At 43.2% G+C, this 21,266-nt stretch overlaps 1 protein-coding gene and 1 long non-coding RNA gene across 4 annotated transcripts in view; one reads left to right on the top strand and one right to left on the bottom strand.

Annotated features, from left to right (window-relative positions):
• Positions 1-529, bottom strand: part of SIMC1 (SUMO interacting motifs containing 1) — an 84,702-nt gene extending 84,173 nt beyond the window's left edge. For all 3 annotated transcript variants that reach the window (XR_008658812.2, XM_055285015.2, XM_063642517.1), the window contains exon 1: positions 194-529. Coding sequence is in view for 2 of the 3 variants with exons in the window: in XM_055285015.2 (XP_055140990.1) it covers positions 194-322 (129 nt within the window). In the remaining variant the exon portion in view is untranslated. The remainder of the gene's footprint in view (positions 1-193) is intronic.
• Positions 530-543: 14 nt separating this feature from the next.
• Positions 544-21,266, top strand: part of LOC134737092 (uncharacterized) — a 46,100-nt gene continuing 25,377 nt past the window's right edge. Inside the window, exon 1 of the long non-coding RNA XR_010121655.1 lies at positions 544-731. This is a non-coding gene — a long non-coding RNA (uncharacterized lncRNA). The remainder of the gene's footprint in view (positions 732-21,266) is intronic.

Below are 21,266 nucleotides of genomic sequence, written 5' to 3'. Positions count from 1 at the left end.
GGGAGGCCCGGCCTCCCCGGTCCCTGCCCAGGTCCCTGCCCCGGCCAGCCGCGCTCCCTGGAGCCGAGAGGCCCGGAAGGAGGCAAGGCGGGAAGTAGCTGCAGCTGTGAGGCGCAAGGGGCGGGAAGCGGGCGGTGGGCCCAGCCGAGAGTCGCGAAGACGCGCGCCCCCAGACGAGGCGACGCTCACTCACCACGGTCCGGCGGGGCAGCGCGCCGGGGGTTCGCGACAGGGCCCGGCGCAGCCTCCGCGACCGGCCCGGGCGGGCGCCCCCGGAGCTCTCAGAGCCGCTGTCGTCCGAGATCACGATGAAGTCCTCCATGGCTGCGGGCCCCGACCGAGCCAGCGCGCGGGCGGGCGGCCGGCCGGCGACCCAGGCAGTGGCGGCGGCGGCGACTTCGGTTCCTGCTTCTGAGGTGGCGGCGGCAGCAGCGGCGGGTGCTACAACCCGGGCCCTCGCCACGCCGGCCCCGCCCCGAGCCCCGCCCCGCCGGGCCGCCAACCCCCGCCCACCGGCGGCGGGCGGCTGGGGTCAGGGCCGGGGTCGCTGTGCTTCGCGGCGGCGCGGGTCTTCCCTTTCCCAGGAGAAAAGAAAAGAAAAATGGAGTCGCAGCCGGCTTCGGCAGGTGTTGGGGCCAGGGGTGTGAGACGCCGAGGCCGCGGGGACTTCCCCATCTGCTTCCAACCGACGAAAGCGTGAAGTGAGGCGCGCCCAGTCCCAACCTGCCCAGGTGTGAAGCCCCTCCCGGACTGAGAGGGCGTTGACTGAGGGGTAGGGAGAGAGGTCCTGGTGCCCGAGTGACCGAGGGTAGGTGACCTGGCTTCTGGCCGAGCTAGGGGAGAGAGACGCCACTTTTTGGTGCACATGCGCATGTGTATCTGTAGGATAAATGCCTAAAAGCGGACTTATGGGGCAAAGGCCATGTTTTTGTAGTTTTGATAAATGATGCCAAATTGCCCTCCTAAATTGTACCAGTTTTGCGATTTCACCAACAATATATGTCTCTCAGGAGTTTAAATTGAGATTTAGGGCAGGGGTGTCCAATCTTTTGGCTTCCTCAGGAAGAATAATTGTCTTAGGCCATACATAAAATACACTAATGATAGCTGATGACCTAAAGGAAAAGAGTTGCGAAAAAAAAATCTCTTAATGTTAAACGGAGTTAAACAAGTTTGACGTAGACAGTTGTTCAGTTGGTATCAGGATCAGAAGCTGAAAAGGTGCACAAAAGAAGCCATGAAGTAGCAGAGGCCGTGAATAATTAGATGTTGTGAATAAGCGGAAGTTATAAAGGTGAAAAAGGTTGTCCCCCGTAGAGGAATCCGTGGGTAGTCGGCTGCTTGGTTGGTTGTAGGGCAGGACCATTAAGATCAAGATAGGACCTATTGGTACACTAAATGTGGGGTATTGACAAAATCCTGCTGCTCAGGCTCCAACAATTTTGCAAAATATGTTAACAGATACAAAGAATAATGTGTTTAATAGGAGAGGGATTTGTTCCTAAAGGAAAGGTTATCAGGTGCTCTCCAAGCACTGTCTATTGCAGTGTTTTTCACACTTTAGTGAACATCAGAATCCCCTAGAGTGTTTGTTAAGACCGATTGCGGCCGGGTGCGGTGGCTCACGCCTGTAATCTCAGCACTCTGGGAGGCTGAGGCGGGTGGATCACTTGAGGTCAGGAGTTCGAAACCAGCTTGGCCCACCTCGTCTCTACTAAAAATACAAAAATTAGCTGGGCATGGTGGCAGGCGCCTGTAATCCCAGCTACTTGGGAAGCTGAGGCAGGAGAATTGCTTGAACCTGGGAGACGGAGGTTGCAGTGAGCCGAGATCGCGCCATTGCACTCCAGCCTGGGGGACAGAGCGTGACTCCATCTGAAAAAAACAAAAACAAAAAACCCAACAAAACACAGATTGCTGGTTTGCTGGTATGGTTTGGATCTGTGTCCCCACCCAAGTCTCATGTTGAATTGTAATCCCCAATATTAGAGGTGGGGTCTGGTGGGAGGTGATTGGATCATGGGGGTGGTTTCTTATGAATGGTTTAGTACCATCCCTTTGGTACTGTCCTTGTGATAGCGAGTTCTCTTGAGATCTGGTTGTTTAAAAGTGTGGCACCTCCCACCTCGCCCCTTTCCCCATGTGACGTCCACTCCCCCTTCGCGTTCCGTCTTGATAGTAAGCTTCCTGAGACCTCCCCAGAAGCAGATGCTTCTATGCTTCCTGTACTGCTTGCACAACCGTGAGCCAATTAAACCCCTTTTCTTTATAAATTACTCAGTCTCAGATATTTCTTTTTTTTTTTTTTTTTTTTTGAGACAGAGTCTCGCTGTCGCCCAGGCTGGAGCGCAATGGCGCGATCTCGGCTCACTGCAGGCTCCGCCCTCCGGGGTTCACGCCATTCTCCTGCCTCAGCCTCCGGAGTAGCTGGGAGTACAGGCGCCCGCCACCTCGCCCGGCTAATTTTTTGTATTTTTAGTAGAGACGGGGTTTCACTGTGTTAGCCAGAATGGTCTCCATCTCCTGACCTCATGATCCGCCCGCCTCGCCCTCCCAAAGTGCTGGGATTACAGGCGTGAGCCACCGCGCCCGGCCTCAGGTATTTCTTTATAGCAATTCAAGAATGAACTAACAATCACACATCAGATTTTCTGATTGAGAAAAATAATTTTGGGGGTGGGGCCCTGAAATTTGCATTTCTAACAAGTGCCCAGGTGATGTGGATGCTGCTAGTCTGGGGACCACACTGTGAGAACGGCTGGTCTGGTGGACAGGGAGTTTATGCCCAGCAGATTTCAGACATTCTGGTCCAATGGGTGAAGTCACCCTTGTGAAAGGATTCATTAAATTGTCTTCATCTAAAGCTATTAAACATTTAGGGTTGTGATCTCTCACACCTGTAATCGCAGCACTTTGGGAGGCCGAGTTGGGAGAATAGCTTGAGGCCAGGAGTTTGAGACTAGCCCGGGCAATATAGCAAGACCCTGTCTCTACAAAAATAAAAACAAATTATCCAGGTGTGGTAGCACATGCCTGTGGTCCTAGCTACTCAGGCAGCTGAGGCAGGAGGATCCCTTGAGCCCAGGGTTGGAGACTGCAGTGAGCTATGATACTGCCCCTGCACTCCAGTCGGGGCAGTAGGGTGAGACCCTGTCTCAATAAAACAAAACGAAACACAATACGCAACCATTTAGTGTGTCTGACTACCTGCTTGCTGAGACACTGTCTTCTCTAGGTTTCTGTGATGCTGTACTTCTCTCACCACTTTTTTTTAGTCTCCTTAGCTGACGCCTGTTCCTCTACTCATTCCTTAAACTCTTCATGTCCCTTAGAGTCCTGACATCGGCCACCTTTACACACGGGACCTCTTCCCTCTACAATCTCAACTATTCCCTGGCTTCAGCGATTGGTTTTATGCCAATGGCTGCCACGAGTTTATCTCAGCCCAGTCCTGTCCTTAAAACTCCAGTTGTATACATCCAAACATCTGCTGAAGCTTGTAGGCCTCTCAGGTTGAATATGTCTAAAGCCAAACTCACCTTTATGCTCCCCACACCCACAAAAAAGCCTGCTCTCTTTGTGTGTGTTATGGTGATGGCTCCACCAGCCAGCAATTGCTGAAGTGAAAAACCTGAGCATTGCACTTGATTTCTCCCCTTTCCTCAACAGGTCCTGTCTGTTTTACCTCCTGAACATCTCCTGCATCCCTCTACTTCTTTTGGCCTCTGCTGCTGATTCTAGCCAAGCTCTGGCCTACTGTATTGTGGCAAGACACAAGAGTTCAGACTGTATCTTTCTAGCAGCCATCCTGCCTGAAATACAGGAAACTCAGGACCCCTGGTGGTATAATATGAGAACAGCTTAAAAGTACCCTGCCCTTGCTTGGCAACCCAGGTGGGATGAATACTGGCTCTGAAGTTGCGCTCCTTAAAACTATAAGTAATGTCACTTGTTTCCTTGGCCATCCTGGATTTGTCTTGAAGTATGCCGTTTACCCAAGACTTCCAAAGTGATTGTATGTTTTTCAGAAATTTGTGTGTGTTTTTTTAAGTGACACTTTTTCATAGACTCACCGCCCCCAAACCATACATTAGTCTCATGTAAATTGAGACGCTAATGTAGTATTTTCTGCATCCAGTGAATACTGTATTTGGTGAGCACCTGCTAGATGCTAGGCATTGTGTTAGGGGTCGGGGATAAAGCAGTGAGCAGGACAGCTATTGCCTCTGTTCTCAAAGAGCTTAGCAGTTAAGGAGGTATCACTAGTTGGTTAATGAAGAAAAAATTGTTTCTTTTCTTTTAAAATAATTTTTAATGAAAAATGCATACATGAAAAAATGTGTGAAGATGCAAATCAAAACCACATTGAGATCCTACTTTATACCCATTTAGGATGGCCATTTTTTTAAAAAACAGAAAACAAATTTGGGCAAGGATATGGAGAAATTGGAACCACTGTGCGTTGCTGGTGGGAATGTAAAATGGAGAAGCAGCTGTGAAAAATAGTTTGGCAGTTTCTCAAAAAGTTAGACGTAGAATTACCATATGATTCAACAATTCTACTCCTAGATATTTGCCCAGAAAAACTGAAAATGGGAACTCAAACAGGTACTTGTCTGCAAATCTTCACAGCAGCATTATTTGTAATAGCCAAAAGGTAGAAACAAGTCTTCCTCAGCAGATGAATGGATTAAAAAAAAGTGATATATACATATAATGTAATAATATATTCAGCCATGAAAAGGAATTAAATTCTGATAACATGTCACAACATGGATGAACCTTGAGAATATTATGCTAAGTGAAATAAGCCAGATACAAAAGGACAAATATTATACAATTCCATGTTTATGAAGTACCTAGAATAGGCAAATTCACAGAGACAGATAATGGAATAATGGTTTTCAGGGGTTGGGGATGGAGAGAATGGGGAGTTATTGTTTAATGGGTATTGAGTTTCAGCTTGGGATGACAAAGAGTTCTGGAAATGGATGGTGGTGATGGTTGCACAACTTTGTGAATGAACTAATATCACTGAATTGTACACTTAAAATGGTTATAATGGTAAATTTTGTGTTATGTCTATTTTACCAAAATAGGACACACTATGTGCATGGTTTTCTTTTATAAAATTTAAAAGCATTACAGACAAGGCTAAAAGCCCCTTTTGCCACCTCCCCCATCCAGATTCGCAATTCCCCCTTTTCAGTGCTGTTATGTTTATTCCTCTAGAGCTGCTTCTGTGTATTTATCCGAATTCATGTGTACTTACTAAAATTAAATACCTTTTTAGCTTTATCGAATAACATATCTGCTCTGGTATAGAGTTGTTTTTTTTGAGACGGAGTCTCGCTGTATCGCCCAGGCTGCAGTGCAGTGGCAGGATCTTGGCTCACCACAACCTCCGCCTCCTGGGTTCAAGCGGTTCTCCTGCCTCAGCCTCCTGAGTAGCTGGGAGTAGCTGGGCATGCACGCCACCATGCCCGGCTAATTTTTGTATTTTTTTTTTCAGTAGAGACGGGGTTTCACTATGTTGACCAGTCTGGTCTTGAACTCCTGACCTCGTGATCCGCCTGCCTTGGCCTTCCAAAGTGCTGGGATTACAGGCGTGAGCCACCACACCCAGCCTGCTATTGAGATTTGAAACCATCGTTTGTGGTAAAAACATTCTAAATACAAAGCTTCCTGCCTTATTAATGGGGATTTTTTTTTTTTTGGTGGTTATTCATCTTTAAAATATTTTTTCTTTTTTCTATTTTTCATTACATGGCAGGGTCAGTGCCTGCAGACCCGCTTTTGTTTATGCTAAAGCCAGCTAGCTCAAGTTTCTCCCTGCTCTAGGGAACATTCTGTCCCTTCTGCGGGATTCCAGGTCTAATCTTCCAGTTTCAGGGCACTCTTAGCTTTTCCACTGGATTGCTTCAGCAGGCGGCCTCTCAGTTTACATAACTTTATTTAAATCATTTTCTTATACTTTCTCCCTGCTTCCTTCCCATCTTCAAATTTGCTGTGATATCAAGGTCTTTGTAAAAATTTTGTTTCATTCCCTGTGTTTGAAGATGATACATCCTCATTTGAGAAAATTAAAGCAATTGAGAATGGTTATGAAGCAGAATGTGTAACTCCATCATATTTTTTTTTTTTTTTTTTTGAGACGGAGTCTTGCTCTGTTGCCCAGGCTGGAGTGCAGTGGCGCGATCTCGGCTCACTGCAAGCTCCGGCTCCCGGGTTCACGCCATTCTCCTGCCTCAGCCTCCCGAGTAGCTGGGACTACAGGCGTCCGCCAACACGCCCGGCTAATTTTTTGTATTTTTAGTAGAGACGGGGTTTCACCGTGTTAGCCAGGATGGTCTCGATCTCCTGACCTCGTGATCCGCCTGCCTCGGCCTCCCAAAGTGCTGGGATTACAGGCGTGAGCCACCGCACCCGGCCAACTCCATCATATTTTGATAACATCTTTCCAGATAGCTCTAAATGGCCGATACTCACATGTGCAAAATTTTTACATAAATGGGATCAGACTATGCATATTGTATCACAGTTGGTTTTCTTAAATTAATATGTCCTTATGGTTTTCTGTGTCAGTGAACATGGATCTATAGTATCCATATTGTCTATTTTATTGGCTCATATTTTAAAATAGTGTATTTGCTCTTATATAGAAAACCACAAAGAAGCAAGCAAAAAAATATACCACGTTCTCCCATTCTTGGTATCCCTCATTGAACAGTTTGTAAAACTAAAAGAAACATCTTGTTCAGTAAAATCTTGCTACCAAAACTTACAAAATGAAAAGTGAAAGTTGAAAGCCACCCTCTCTTTCCTAGTTCTTCTTCCTAACACTACTTTTATTAGTTTCTTGTAAATCCTTCAAAATATACTTACTTACTACACATACTTACCTGTTCTAACACACCCTAAAAAAACACGCTGTACAGTTATTTATTTTGCTTTTTTTTCGTTTATCATGGGCATTATTTCCTAACTGCAGGGTGAACATATCTGTCTCTTTTTAACAGCTTACATTAAAAAGTCATTTGTTGGCCGGGCGCGGTGGCTCACGCTTGTAATCCCAGCACTTTGGGAGGCCGAGGCGGGTGGATCACGAGGTCAGGAGATCGACACCACGGTGAAACCCCGTCTCTACTAAAAATACAAAAAAATTAGCCGGGCGTGGTGGCGGGCGCCTGTAGTCCCAGCTACTCGGAGAGGCTGAGGCAGGAGAATGGCGGGAACCCGGGAGGCGGAGCTTGCAGTGAGCCGAGATCGCGCCACTGCACTCCAGCCTGGGCGACAGAGCGAGACTCTGTCTCAAAAAAAAAAAAAAAAAAAAAGTCATTTGTTAGGCTGTGCCACAATTTATTTAATTGGTTTTCTATCATGGATATTTTGGTTGTTTCTAGGGTTTTTATTTGTGTATTTTTGTTATTACTATTACCAATTATGTTACAACAACATCTTTGAGCTTCTAAGAAGTCTTGCCAGCATATCTGCAGGGAAATTTTTTTTTTTTTTTTTTTGAGACAGAGTCTCATTCTGTCGCCCAGGCTGGAGTGCAGTGGCACCATCTTGGCTCACTGCAAGCTCTGCCTCCCGGGTTCACACCATTCTCCTGCCTCAGCCTCCCGAGTAGCTGGGATTACAGGCGCCTGTCACCACGTCCGGCTAATTATTTTTTGTATTTTTAGTAGAGACGGGTTTCACCATGTTAGCCAGGATAGTCTTGATCTCTTGACCTCGTGATCTGCCTGCCTTGGCCTCCCAAAGTGCTGGGATTACAGGCGTAAGCCACCGCACCTGGCCCAGGAAATTCTTAAGCTTGGGGGATTGGGTTAGAAGATGTGTGTTTTACATATTGATAGAAATTACCAAATTGTCATCCAGAAAGGTTGCACCAAATAACGTATCAACAAAAGCACTTGAGAGTGCTTATTTCCCCAAATTCTTCAAGCACTGGTTATCAAACTTTTTAGTTGTTGCCAGTCAAATAATTTAAGGTTGGTATCTTGTCCTGATTGCCTTTACTTCATTATGAGTGAAGTTACGATACTTTTAAAGTGCTCGTTGGCTATTTGTAGCTTTTTCTTTAAGCTGTGTTCATATACATTGACTTTTTTCTCCTATGCTGTTCATCTTTTTCAGTAAGTGAAATTTATATGAATAGCTAACATTTAGAAAGTATTACATTGCTTGCATATTCAACAAGACACCAAATAATGAGCATTTAGGATGTTTACAGTATTATCTTGCTGCTTTAAACATTCTTGCACATACATCTTTGTACTCTGGACCAGATATCTGTTTAAGTTAAATTTCTAGAAGTGGAATTGCTGATTTAAAGTTGAATTATTTGTCCAAATGTTCCAAATAGCATTGTGTGACAGGGGAATGGTCCAAGTGAGGAAGTAGGAAAGAAAGGAACTAAACAGTTATTCCTAATTGCAAGGCCAGTCGGCTCTAAATTAGAGTTTAGTTAGCAGGCTAATTGATGATATCATCCTAGCTGCTTTCATCAAAAAGCTTTGTAAAATCCTAACTCTCCTTCTCTATTTGAGTGCCCAGACCTCCTGGGAGTCTGCAAATTCTAGGGTTAAAAAAAAAGAAAAAAATAATTTTGTAATTTTCAGGTGAGCAATAGTATTAAAAATTATAAGCACATTCTGAATCATTTTATGACCATACAGCTCCAACATTGGCTTTATATGTCTGTTTACAGTTGCCTGCGTTGGTGCATAATGTTTTTGTCTTTTTTTTTTTGAGATGGGTCTTGCTCTGTCCCCCAGGCTGGAGTGCAGTGGTGCCATCTTGGCTCACTGCAAGCTCCGCCTCCCTGGTTCACGCCATTCTCCTGTCTCAGCCTCCCAAGTAGCTGGGACTACAGGCACTCGACACCACACCTGGCTAATTTTTTGTATTTTTAGCAGAGATGGGGTTTTACCGTGTTAGCCAGGATTGTCTCGATCTCCTGACCTCGTGATCCGCCTGCCTTGGCCTCCCAAAGTGCTGGGATTACAGGCATGAGCCACCACGCCCGGCCAGGTGCGTAATGTTTTAAGGCACTATGGTAGTTCATGAATTTTAATTAAGTGGAGGGAGGTAGTGGGAGAATTGAGCCAATTTACTCATGGGGCAGGTGGACTCCGGGGCAAGCAGAGCTCAAAAGAACCTGGGCAAAAGCAATCCTTTAAATTAGAAGAATGTGGGAAGTGATTTGAGGGAGGATGAATTGCACAAATCCTGTCTTTGTACGACTTGTTCACTAGCAGCAAGTGTAGTAGGAAACAATGGCATTGTTTTACATTTCTGATTTGAGTAATAATTGGATTAGGACACCAATTCAAGCCAAATTACATTAATGACCACAATGTCCACCTTAGTTTTACAGGAGTTATTGGGTAACTGCATAAAACCAGGCATTCCAGGATTGTTTGGAGGCGGCTTTGACCAAGTCTGAGGTCTACCTTGAGGTAGCAAAGAACTGAAGTTATGAACACCATCTTTTCAGAATAATTATCTGAACATTTCTGCATTCATGTTATTGACAAAATCAAATAGACAAATTGGTGTGCTCTCATGTTTTGTTCTAATATGCATTTAATTAATAACGATATATAAAATGCTATTTTTTCTTTGTTCCAATGTTACTTTCTTGTGAAAAAAGACATCCAAGACAAAAATCTACTACTCACATTAAGTTGTCCTTTGTCCTAGTTACCATTACATATTCAGTTTTACATATTTTAACAATATTGTGGTTAGACTTTGGATTTATACATTTCACTTAGCATACTGTGAATATTTTCCAATTTTGCTAATCTGTTATCTCCCTTTATGCTCTTCTTATACATTCTTTGTTGACCACCATCGTGACCACCATCACCAGGCAAATGTTGTTTGCCCAGGTATGTAAGCCTGTACATATTTCTCCATAATCATGTAAGCCTCTCCAAAGATATACAGACACATGTACACCACACAGAAATATATAAAATGTGTGTAAAAGATTGTGAATTTGTCATTTGCTTTTACTAAAGTGAGATCATAAACTATATTTCTTAACCACTTTTTTTTTGCTTAATTCATCAGGACAGCCCAGCACTTAGATCAATACACTACAGATCCAACTTGTTTTAAATAGTGACATAGTTATTCCTACTGTAGAGGTACATGTTTATTTACTTTTCCCCATTGATGGTCATTCAAGCTGTTTTCATGTTTTTTGTCCTTACAATGTCACAGTAAGTCTCAGATTCAACCTTTCACTGTTAGGACTAGGATCACTAGATCAAAGGGTATGTATATTTTTGGTGTTAGTGTATAAGGCCATGTTACTTACTTTAAAAGGTTGTCGGTCATATCACCCAGTATCAATGTGTGGACTTTATTTGGATCTCAGTTCAAACAAAATATGAAAAGTATGACATTTATAAGACAGTTGGAAATTTGAACACAGGGTCAGGTGTGGTGGCTCATGCCTGTAATCCCAGGTCCTGGGGAGGCTGAGGTAGGAAGATCACTTGAGCCCAGGAGATCAAGGCTGCAGTGAGCTGTGATCGTGCTGTTGTGCTCCAGCCTGGGCAGAAGAGCAAGACCCTGTCTCTTAAAAAAAAAATTTGAACACACTGCGTAGATGTTTCACTAAATTAAGGACTTTTTGGTTTTCTTTTTTTAGGTATAATAATGGTCAAGAGACATTCTGAAATATTTATGGATAAAATAATTTGCTTCAGAAAGGTATTGGGGAGAGAGAAGTAGATGGAAACAGGGATAAAATGAATGGCCATGAATTGACAACTGTTGGAGCTGGTATAATGAGAGTCCATTATACCACTGTCTTCTTTTTAGATATGTTAGAAGTTGTCCACAATAATAATTTTATAAAGCTGTAATAATTCACCCTATATTATCAATGTATGAGAAAAATGATTACCTTACATTTCCCTTGGTAATGGGTGTTACTACTTTTATTTTTGTCAATCTGATGTGTGCAAAGAGGTATTTGCTGCTATAATTTGTATTTACCTTACTGCTAGTGAGATTGATTATCTTGAGAAAGTGTAACACTTCGTTTTTGGCAGCTAGCAGTAGGTTATGGTGTTCCCAAACAAACATAAATAATACTTTCTAGAATATAAATAGGATATAGACAAGGCTACTGCATGACCATGTCTGGAACAAAATAGAGAAAAGCCATTTTGCAACCATGGAAACAATAAAACATTCTCCACTTCTAACTGGAGTGACTGCTGCTCATTTACCAATGACAACTGTAGTCTTACCTTAGTCCTACTTCCTAGATAAGAATTACGATATCCCAGCCACTGCATTGCCATAACTTATTAACAACCCTCAACTCACAGTTAATCCTCACTTCTCCAGCTTTTCTTGAAATAATCTAGTACAAGCCTAAATCCTATGAGAAGCCCCTTTCAATTCCTTGTTGAGACCTCTACAGTTCCTTTGGAGTGCTTTCCCCGCTCCTGCAGCAAGGTAAATAAACCAAACTATTTTCTACCATAGAAATGTTCCTGATGGCCTTCAGTCAGCGGGCTTTAAAACAATCTTTTTAAAGTTTGTCAATTTGGATTTCTTCTTCTTTGGAACATTTTCCCAATTCAGTGGGTAGTTTTGAAATTTTTCTTTTGTCTGAGAGTCAGTTTCATTTTTACCTACCCCACTCTTTAAAAATATTTTTCTGGCCAGGCATGGTAGCTGTAATCCCAGCACTTAGGGAGGCTGAGGTGGGTGGATCATCTGAGGTTAGGAGTTCAAGACCAGCCTGGCCAACGTGGTGAAACCTCGTCTCTACTAAAAATACAAAAATACAAAAACTAGCTGGGCGTGGTGGTGGGTGCCTGTAATCCCAGCTACTTGGGAGGCTGAGGCAGGAGAATCGCTTAACCTTGGGAAGTGGAGGTTGCAGTGAGCCGAGATTGCACCACTGCACTTGTCATCCAGCCTGGGTGACAAGAGCCAGACTCCATCTCAAAAAAAAAAAGTTTTTGTGGGTACATAGCTGCATATATTTATGGGTTGCATGAGACACTGATACAGGCATGCAATGTGTAACAATCACATCAGGGTAAATGGGGGTAAACCTCAAGCATTTATCCTTTGTGATACAAACTCTCCAATTATACTCTTATGTAAAAATGTACAATTAAATTATTTTTGACTGTAGTCCCCCCCGTTATGCTAGCAAATACTAGGTCTTATTCATTCTAACTACTTTTTTTGTACCTGTTAATCATCCCCATTTCCTCCCAACCCCTGTTCTTTTCTAGGATACATATGTACTACCTAGAAGAAATAAAAGATAAGGATTCCCATTCAGGTTAGATCACTCCAGGTTTGATGACATTAGCAAGTATTTTCAGGGTTTTGTCAGTTCTCCAGTAAGGCTACTGGGGGTTGAGGCTGCAGTGTTGCTAAGTTGGACCTCCTTTTGCTCTAGACTCTCTTCTTAACTCCCAATCTAGTTTGGCCGATGCTGATAATGTGTGTGCTCACACGTGTGTGTGTGTGTGTGTGTGAGTGCGTTTACCACTCATTGCTCATTTTGTAAGGTATTGAGGGAGAAAATTGCTAATACAATTTCATTTCATCATCTTATCAGAAGTCTGATATTTCTATTATATTTTGATTTATATATTTACAAGTGCTTATGTGAGATATATAAAAATTCAAGTTAATTGTTATTTTACTGGTATGAAATATCACCATTTGCCCCTTTTAGTGCCTTTCATCTTGAGTCGTTGGTTACATAATATTATAACATACATAACAATTCTTTGATATGCTGGGAAAATATTGATATTTAAGCCCACCTGTTTTTATCCAGTATGTAACTCTTTCACCATTCAAATAACTAGATGGAGTCATCCTTTGCCTTAAAGAAGATTGTCACAATGGAACCAGAATACAAAAAGGCACATTCTTGGCTTGTGAATGTCAAAGCTGGGGCTCAGGTGTAAGATATTCTGAGCCAGTTTCTTCCCCCTCAGAGTAAGTCATGTTGCTTGCTCTATTAGTTCTATTTCCTTAGATGTGACATCTCTCCTTCGTGCGGGGTGGTGTTTCTCATTTTTAGTGTTAGAGTTTTCCTCAAATATTTTGTCATTCTTGGTTGGGTGTTTGTCTTAATTTTTGAAGTTCCCTGTTAGCTCACATGTGAGTGCTGGATTTTTTCATGGCACCTTGTTGCCAGTAATTGCAGGAAAGAATTTGGACTTGCAGTGGGATGCGGTTTGTTAGCATCCGGTCTTCTGGGACAGGCATGTGTGTGTGTTGGGGGAAACCACACAGTTACCACGGGCACTGCACCGCCCTGCCTCTGGCTCAGGTGCTCACACTCACACTTCCTGCTCTTCAGCTTCTGCTGCCATTTGCTTTGCAAACGCTGGAGAAGGTTACTCTTAGGTGCGCAGGGCTGGCTCCTGTTTCCTCATATCCGCTGCTCCTAAGGTTGGAGATCCATCAAGTTGATCTTACCTTTTGTTGTGGTTTTCTCCTTTGGATGTTTTAGGTTATGATTTTCTCCTTCAATCTGATACCATTTGCCTCCATTTTTCTGGGATTTCCTTATAATTCCTGCAGACTAATGAGTGTCAACATATCAGGCCTCAGCACTATTCTAATCAATTTTCTCTCCTTCACACACTTCCTGAGCGAGTCATCTACATTAGCAGGCTCCATTTTCTAGCCTCATACTCACTTCTCAACCCACCCCAATCTAGCTCCCACTCCTCATTAGTCAGCAGAGATAGTGCTCACTCAGGTCCCCTGACCTCTGTGGTGGTTTTAAAACATGTCCACAAATTCCTTAGAAGTCCCTCCTTCAAAAGGCAGAGTCTAATTTCCTTCCCTTTAAGTGTGGGTTGTACTTGGTTGACTTGCGTATGACAAATAGAATGCGTCAGAAGTGATGGTGGGTGATTTCCAAGTCTGGGTTGAAAAAGACAATGTGACTTCAACGTTTCTCTCCCGGATAGCTTGCCTGCTCTGGGAGAGCCAGGTGTGAGTGGGCCTTGGTGGATGAGGATCCTCCAGGCCTACTGGCCTTTTGGATGGCTGCAGCCTCATGAGACACTGAGCCCAAATCACTCAGCTGCGCAGCTCCTGGATCCTTCACTTTCAGAAACTGCATGAGTATCTTAATCTGTTCATGCTGCTGTGACAGAATACCTAAGACTGGGTAATTTATAAAGAACAGAAATTCATTTCCTCACTGTTTCTGGAGGCTGGGAAGTCCAAGATCAAGGTGCCAGCACTGGTACATGGTGAGGGCCTTCTTGCTGCATCCTCTGGGAGAGAGGAATACTGTGTCCTCACATGGTTGAAGAGGAGAAGAGAGAGCTAAGCAAATGCTGCAAGAAGCCTCCTTTATAAGGGCCTCAATCCCATTAATGAGAGAGGAAACTTCATGGCCTGATCATCTCATAAACACCCCACCCCTTAATACTGTCACATTGGCAACACCTGAATTTTGGAGGGGACGCATTCAAACCACAGCAATCAGTTAATATATATTTGTTGTTGTAAGGTGCTGAAGTTTAGGGTAATTTGTTACACAGCAACAGATAAGGAATACAACCTACACATTGTTGTATCTAAAGGATGCCACGACTTCTGGGCAGCGTTTGACACTGTTGACCTCTCCCTCTCTGAAACACTCTTCCTTTTAATTCCACGACACTGCATTCTTCTACCTCTCCAATCCTTCCTTCTCATTCCTTTGCCAGTTCTTTCTCCTCTACAGTCATTTCAGTGATGAGCTCTTTAAAGTCTTCTTCTCTTTTCAGTCTAATCTCCTTCTCAGAGTTCTCACTCAGCCTCTCAGTAAATATGCAGTTGACAGTTTCTTCATCCAACCCAGACGTCTTCCCAGAACAATTCACCTACATATGAAACTGCTTGCTCAGCATTATCCTTCATCACCCCCAAAGCACCTCAGTCTCTACTCAGAAAACAAATCATCTTTCCCTCAAAACTTGGTTCTCTTTCTGTGTTTTCTATTTCAGTGAATAACACTACCACCATCTATCCAGTTGCTTATATCCCGCCATGCACCTCTCTCTCCTTAACCACGTATCTAATCCATTTCCAAGCCTGCTTAACCCCTGCATCATCTCTTAAATCTCCTCTGCTATCCAAGCCATGATTCTTTGTCACCAGGACTCTTATTGTAGCCTTCAAACCTATTCCCTTACATCTACCCTAGGCCCATCTCCAGTCCATTGTCCATACTATTGCTTGAGGGATATTTTCAAAACATGAATCTGATCATGTTTCTTTTCTTTTTTAAATGTCTTTGTTCTGCTTTAATGCATTTAAAGGCTTTAATCATCTCCTCTCAGTCTTTGACTAAAACCCCCAAATCCTTAAGATGACCTGCCAGTCTCTGTCTTCTTACCACAGCCTGCATCTCTAGTCTCATTGTGCCACACTCCCCACTTGCTCCCTGAAATTCAGCCATAGTGACCCTTCTAACGTGGTATGTTCCCCCTTGACCCAGGCAGGGCCTTTATGGGAGCCTCTATGAAATGCTTTTTCCCTGGCAGATCTCAGCACAGCATCCCTAAGTCATGGAAAACTCTCCAAACCTCCAATCTGTGTCAAGAACGTATCTTACAACTTTCTGGAGAATTGGGGCCCTTCTCTCTAGGTCATAGCCTAAGTTAATAATTGGGCCTAGAGGTGGTACCTTTGATTAACATTTGCCCCTCTCTCTTCAATTGTGAGTGCTGTGAGAGCGTGGAGAATGCCTGTGAACACTGCTTGCAGCCCAGTGCCTGGCACAGGGTCCAATAACCTAGTAGACATTTGATGAATATTTGGGACTGACCGTTCCTTGAAAATTCAAAAGGACTTGCACATAAAAATCTTTGGTCTGGTGCCTTTTTATGGAATGTTTCTTTCAGTACTTGTTTTTCAAAGTTTTTAGCTTCTGATTTTATGGTTCTTCTTGAACCAATTTTGGTAATTCATATTTTCTCAAAAAATGTCTGATTCAAGACTTAAACATTCATCAGGGAAGAATTGTACAAACTATCTTATTATAATGGGGGGAAATCACATCTGTGGTTTAATCTCTTCTTGCTTTTTATATGGTATATTGATCCCCCAACCCCCTTTAGGCTAGTGTGAGCTTGTCTATTTCATTGCTTTCATATTTTTCCTTTAAGAACCAGATTCTCTCTGTAATTTACAGGTAGAAAGTTACGTAATTTTTATAGCCTTTCTTAAAACAGCTTTGTTGAGGCACAGTTTACATACCACAATATTTACACGTTAAGTATTATAATTTAATGATTTTTAGTGTATTTATAGGGTTGTGTAACCACCATCACAATCAAATTTTAGAACATTTTGATCACCCCCCAAAAATCCCCTGCTTTTGTTTATTTGTAACCAATCCCTATTCCTACCCATAGGCTCAGGCAAGTACTAATCTGCTTTCTGTCTCTAGGTTGAATGCCTCATCTGGACATTTCATATACGTGAAATCATATAATATCTGATCTTTTGCATCGGGCTTCTTTCATTCAACGTAATGGTTTTGAGGTCATCCATGTTGTAGCATGTATCAATATATCATTTCTTTTTTTGTTGCTGTTGAGACAGAGTCTCGCTCTGTTGCCCAGGCTGGAGTACAGTGGCACGATCTCAGCTCACTGCAAGCTCCACCTTCCAGGTTCACACCATTCTCCTGCCTCAGCCTCCCGAGTAGCTGGGACTACAGGCGTCCACCACCACACTCGGCTAATTTTTTTTGTATTTTTGTTAGAGACAGGGTTTCACCATGTTAGCCAGGATGGTCTCAATCTCCTGACCTTGTGATCCACCCATCTCGGCCTCCCAAAGTGCTGGGATTACAGGCGTGAGCCACTGCGCCAGGCCCTTTCATTTCTTAATAGTATTCTATTGTACAGATAGACTGCATTTCACTTGTCTGTTTACCAGTGGATTCACATTTGGTTCTTTCCACTTTTTGGCTGTATGAATAATGCTGCTGTGAACATCCCTGTGCAAGTCCCTGTGGACATATAATTTCATTTCTCTTTATTACTTAGGATGGAATGGCTGGATAATATGGTAAATTTGTGATTAACCTTTTAAAAAGCCACCAGACTGTTATTTCACATTCCCATCAGCAATGTTGAGGTATAATTTACCTACCACAACCTCAGCAATACTTCCCTCAAAACTTGGTTCAAATAGTAAATATTTTAGAATTTGAAAATTCAGATTGAAAATTCTGATAGTAAATATTTTAGAATTTGCAGACCACTGTGGTCTCTGTAGCAGCTACTCAATTCTGCCATGATAGTGTAAAAGCAGGCATAGACCATACATTATAAATAAATGGGAGGGCTGTATTGCAATAAAACTTTATTATACAGAAACAGGTGGTTCTGTAATTTACCAACCTCTTACCTAATTATAGCCATTCTAGTGGTAGCTCATTATGGCTTTAATTTGCATTTCTCTAATGACTAATGATGTCAAGCATCTACTCGTGTGCTTGTTAACAATTTGTATATCTTCCTCGGTGAAATGTTTGTTCAAATATTTTACCCATAATTTAATTGAATTGTTTGTGTACTTATCATTGAGTTATTAGAGGCCTTTATATATTCTAGATACAAGTCCTTGATCAGATATATGATTTGCAAATATTTTTTCCAGTCTGTGATTTTTCTTTTTATTTTCTAAATGATGTCTTCTTAAGAGCAAAAAAAATTTTTTTTTTTTTTTTTGAGACGGAGTCTCGCTCTGTCGCCCAGGCTGGAGTGCAGTGGCGCAATCTCGGCTTACTGCAAGCTCCACCTCCCGGGTTCACGCCATTCTCCCGCCTCAGCCTCTCCGAGTAGCTGGGACTACAGGCGCCCGCCACTACGCCCGGCTAATTTTTTGTATTTTTAGTAGAGACGGGGTTTCACCGTGATCTCGATTTCCTGACCTCGTGATCCACCTGCCTCGGCCTCCCAAAGTGCTGGGATTACAAGCGTGAGCCACCGTGCCCGGCAAAGCAAAAATTTTTTACATGTTGATGCAGTTTAATTTATCAGATTGCGGGGCGCGGTGGCTCACGCCTGTAATCCCAGCACTTTGGGAGGCTGAGGCGGGTGGATCACGAGGTCAGGAGATCGAGACCACGGTGAAACCACGTCTCTAATAAAAATACAAAAAATTAGCTGGGCACAGTGGCGGGCGCCTGTAGTCCCAGCTACTCGGGAGGCTGAGGCGGGAGAATGGCGTGAACCCGGGAGGCGGAGCTTGTAGTGAGCCGAGATTGCGCCACTGCACTCCAGCCTGGGCGACAGAGCGAGACTCTGTCTCAAAAAAAAAAAAAAAATTTTCTTTATGCATTAGGCTTTTGGTGTTCTATCTAAGGACTCTGTCTAATCTGTCATGGGTGAGCAGTAACTATCTGGGGCTGGTGGCATGGTGGTAAAAAGAGTTTACCAAGACAGTTGAAGGTAAAGAAAGGCAGATGTATTAGAGAAAGTAGGAAAATACATTGCAAGGAAGCAACAGGCAAGTTTGCAAGAGAGGAGCTAACTACAAGGAGACAAAGGCTTGCTAGGGATTTTATAGGGTGGTGCTTGTGCTGTGTGCTGAAGGGGGCATTGTGCAGTGTTGATAACACCAAGGTTCCAGTGAGCTAACCTGCAATTTTCTATCAGCTGAGGGTCTGGTGATAGGTGCAGGAAGATTGTGAGTTATTTGCCCAAGAGGGCTACGTGTCCTGCACCATGAAGAAAGGCAAACTTACAGCTTATCTGCCTTCTCTTTTTGCTTTCCCTTAGTCCCACCAGCCTGACTCCTTTTCCCTAATTAGGACTCCACATTTTCCTGCTGACAGCAATAATGACAAATCTTTGTCATGTGGGTGAAGGTCTCATCTTCCAACTGCTTCCTGCTGACCAGGGGCATAGAGTTGGCCCTACCTAGGATTATTGGCCTGTTAGGAGGTTATATGGGCCTAAGCCCCGGAGTTGGGACTTGAATTGGGCAGGGTGACTGTGGGACTATGGGAGAACAGCATTTAGCAGCCTAAAATTTTGTCCTGCTGTGTTTAAAGGAGAGTTAATGGAGTACCCTTAATGGCTGCTACCGTTGCTGCAGTAACATTTTGGTTTGAAATTGTTGTATTCTAGAAGACCCAAAATGAGGTATTGCATTAACAATGAATGGTACAAATGAACTCCTATGAGCATTATTACAGGTGGGAGAAGTGGGGTCTGACAGACAAAGATTTCTAAATGTTAATGGGATAAGGGAAAATTGAGGAAAAGATGTAGATGTATGAGTGAGGATGAGGAGTTGTCTAGTCTTGACCCCTATTCCTATATATTCCATCCCAGTTGCTGAATTGTTAATAGGCATAAAGTCATCATCATCAATCTTGCAGGCATTAACTTTGTTGTTTCCCCACAATAGAGAAGGCCTGTGGGGGTCCACAGTGAGCTGATCAGAGTCGTCATATGGCCCCTGTTCCTGGTGTACCTGATTATAGTGAGGGCGGAATTGCAATGTGCTTGTGTTAAAGCCCCTAGGAAAGGGCCGGACCCCTTGGAGTTTCTAATGCAGAGGTTTGCCTTACAGGCCATCTCTGGTGCCTTCCTGATCCACTTTGTCATGGTGGATGATTACCATGAGGGATCCATTGGCCTAGGTCCCCCTCTTAAACCTGCGTTTTTGGTGTGTGTGTAAGTGGTGTAGTTGAATCCAGAATATTGGGCTTGTATGTTACCAATTTCTTCTATAGATAGTGCGACAGCTAGGAAGGAGTGTAATGTCATCCTCAAGTGCCTGCCTGTGTGGGCATATTCAGCAGTCAGTATTGTGTGTTGTGTTAGCAACTTGAGATATTACTGGGTAGAGTGGGTGCTTGGGTGCAGCCATTGAGGCAATAGCTAGCTATGATAGAGTAAAAACAGAATCATATTTAAGGAAAATGACAATATATGGTAAACTTAGGAAGACAGGAAAGAAGAGGGGCTGTAAAGAATATGAGAAAAACAGTTAAACAAATACTAGTACTTCAGCACATTGAAGTTGTGGTGTAGGGGTAAATGACATTACTAGGACAAATATAAAGAAGTTTCATCTGGATGATAGTTTTGGAGGTTCCTCTGCAAATAGCAATTGTGTACTATCTCCCTTATAAAAGCATTAATATCAAGAGGGTAAAGCTGCTAAACAGGCAGTTGGATAATTACTGAGAGCCTGTAGTAGAATTGAATACAAAGAGTTAGTTTTAAGAATAAGATTTAGCCCAGCACGTGGCTCATGCCTGTAATTCCAGCACTTTGGGAGGCTGACGCTGATGGAGCACTTGCAGCCAGGAGTTTGAGACCAGCCTGGCCAACATGGTGAAATCCCATCTCTACTAAAAATACAAAAATTAGCCGGGCTTGGTGGCACACGCCTGTAATCCCAGCTACTCAGGAGGCCGAGGCAGGAGAACAGCTTGAACCCAGGAGGTGGAGGTTGCAGTGAGCTGAGATGGCGCCACTGCACTCCAGCCTGGGTGACAGAGAGAGACTCTGTCTCAAAACAAAACAAAACAGATTTAAAAGAGATGCTGGATTTATTTCCATCAACTTTAAGGGAGGTTAAAAAATTCTAGGTTGTTTGGTTTAACAAAACTTCTTTAACCTTTTTTTTTTCTTAACTTTAAAAGAGTTTCCAGTGTTTACATTCTAGTTAGACCATAAATAATGAGTCTTATCTCAGCACCAGCAGCTTAGTAACAGCAGTTCTAAAGCAGGAAGATAAAAAGAGAGGAAAATCGAGAGCTTTAGAAGACTTTAACTCTGTAGTGCAAGTTAAATATTTGAACTCTGAATTTTTTTTTTTTGTAATTTGCCCATTAGTTTAAAATGTGCACAAAAACAGAGCATAATATGTAAGCAGCTGGAGTTTTAAAGAGAACAATAAAATCAGGGGCTAGGATGTTACAAACTTTTTCCCATTTAAGGTTAGACTCCTGGATTGAACAGAAAAAGAGAAAAAGAAAAGAAAGGAATAGAGGAAAAGGTTAAGCTTTACAGGATGGCTTTTGAGCCTGCAGCCACAGGACAGTGCAGGGCAGCATCCATACCCCTCTCGCTTATTTCCTATCAGGGAGAGCCTTAGCACCCCAGACCTACACAGTATGGGATGAATTCCTCCCGCCTCCACAAGCCACCAGTTAAAGTGAGCTGTCTCCAGTGGGAGCGGAGAGCCCCTTCAGCTTAAGGCCATCAGGGGTCAGG

This window comes from Symphalangus syndactylus, chromosome 7 (genome assembly GCF_028878055.3).
Source record: "Symphalangus syndactylus isolate Jambi chromosome 7, NHGRI_mSymSyn1-v2.1_pri, whole genome shotgun sequence".
Classification (NCBI taxonomy): Eukaryota; Metazoa; Chordata; class Mammalia; order Primates; family Hylobatidae; genus Symphalangus; species Symphalangus syndactylus.
The sequence above is the reverse complement of the archived record's forward strand: the minus strand, read 5'-3'. Positions and strand labels throughout refer to the sequence as shown.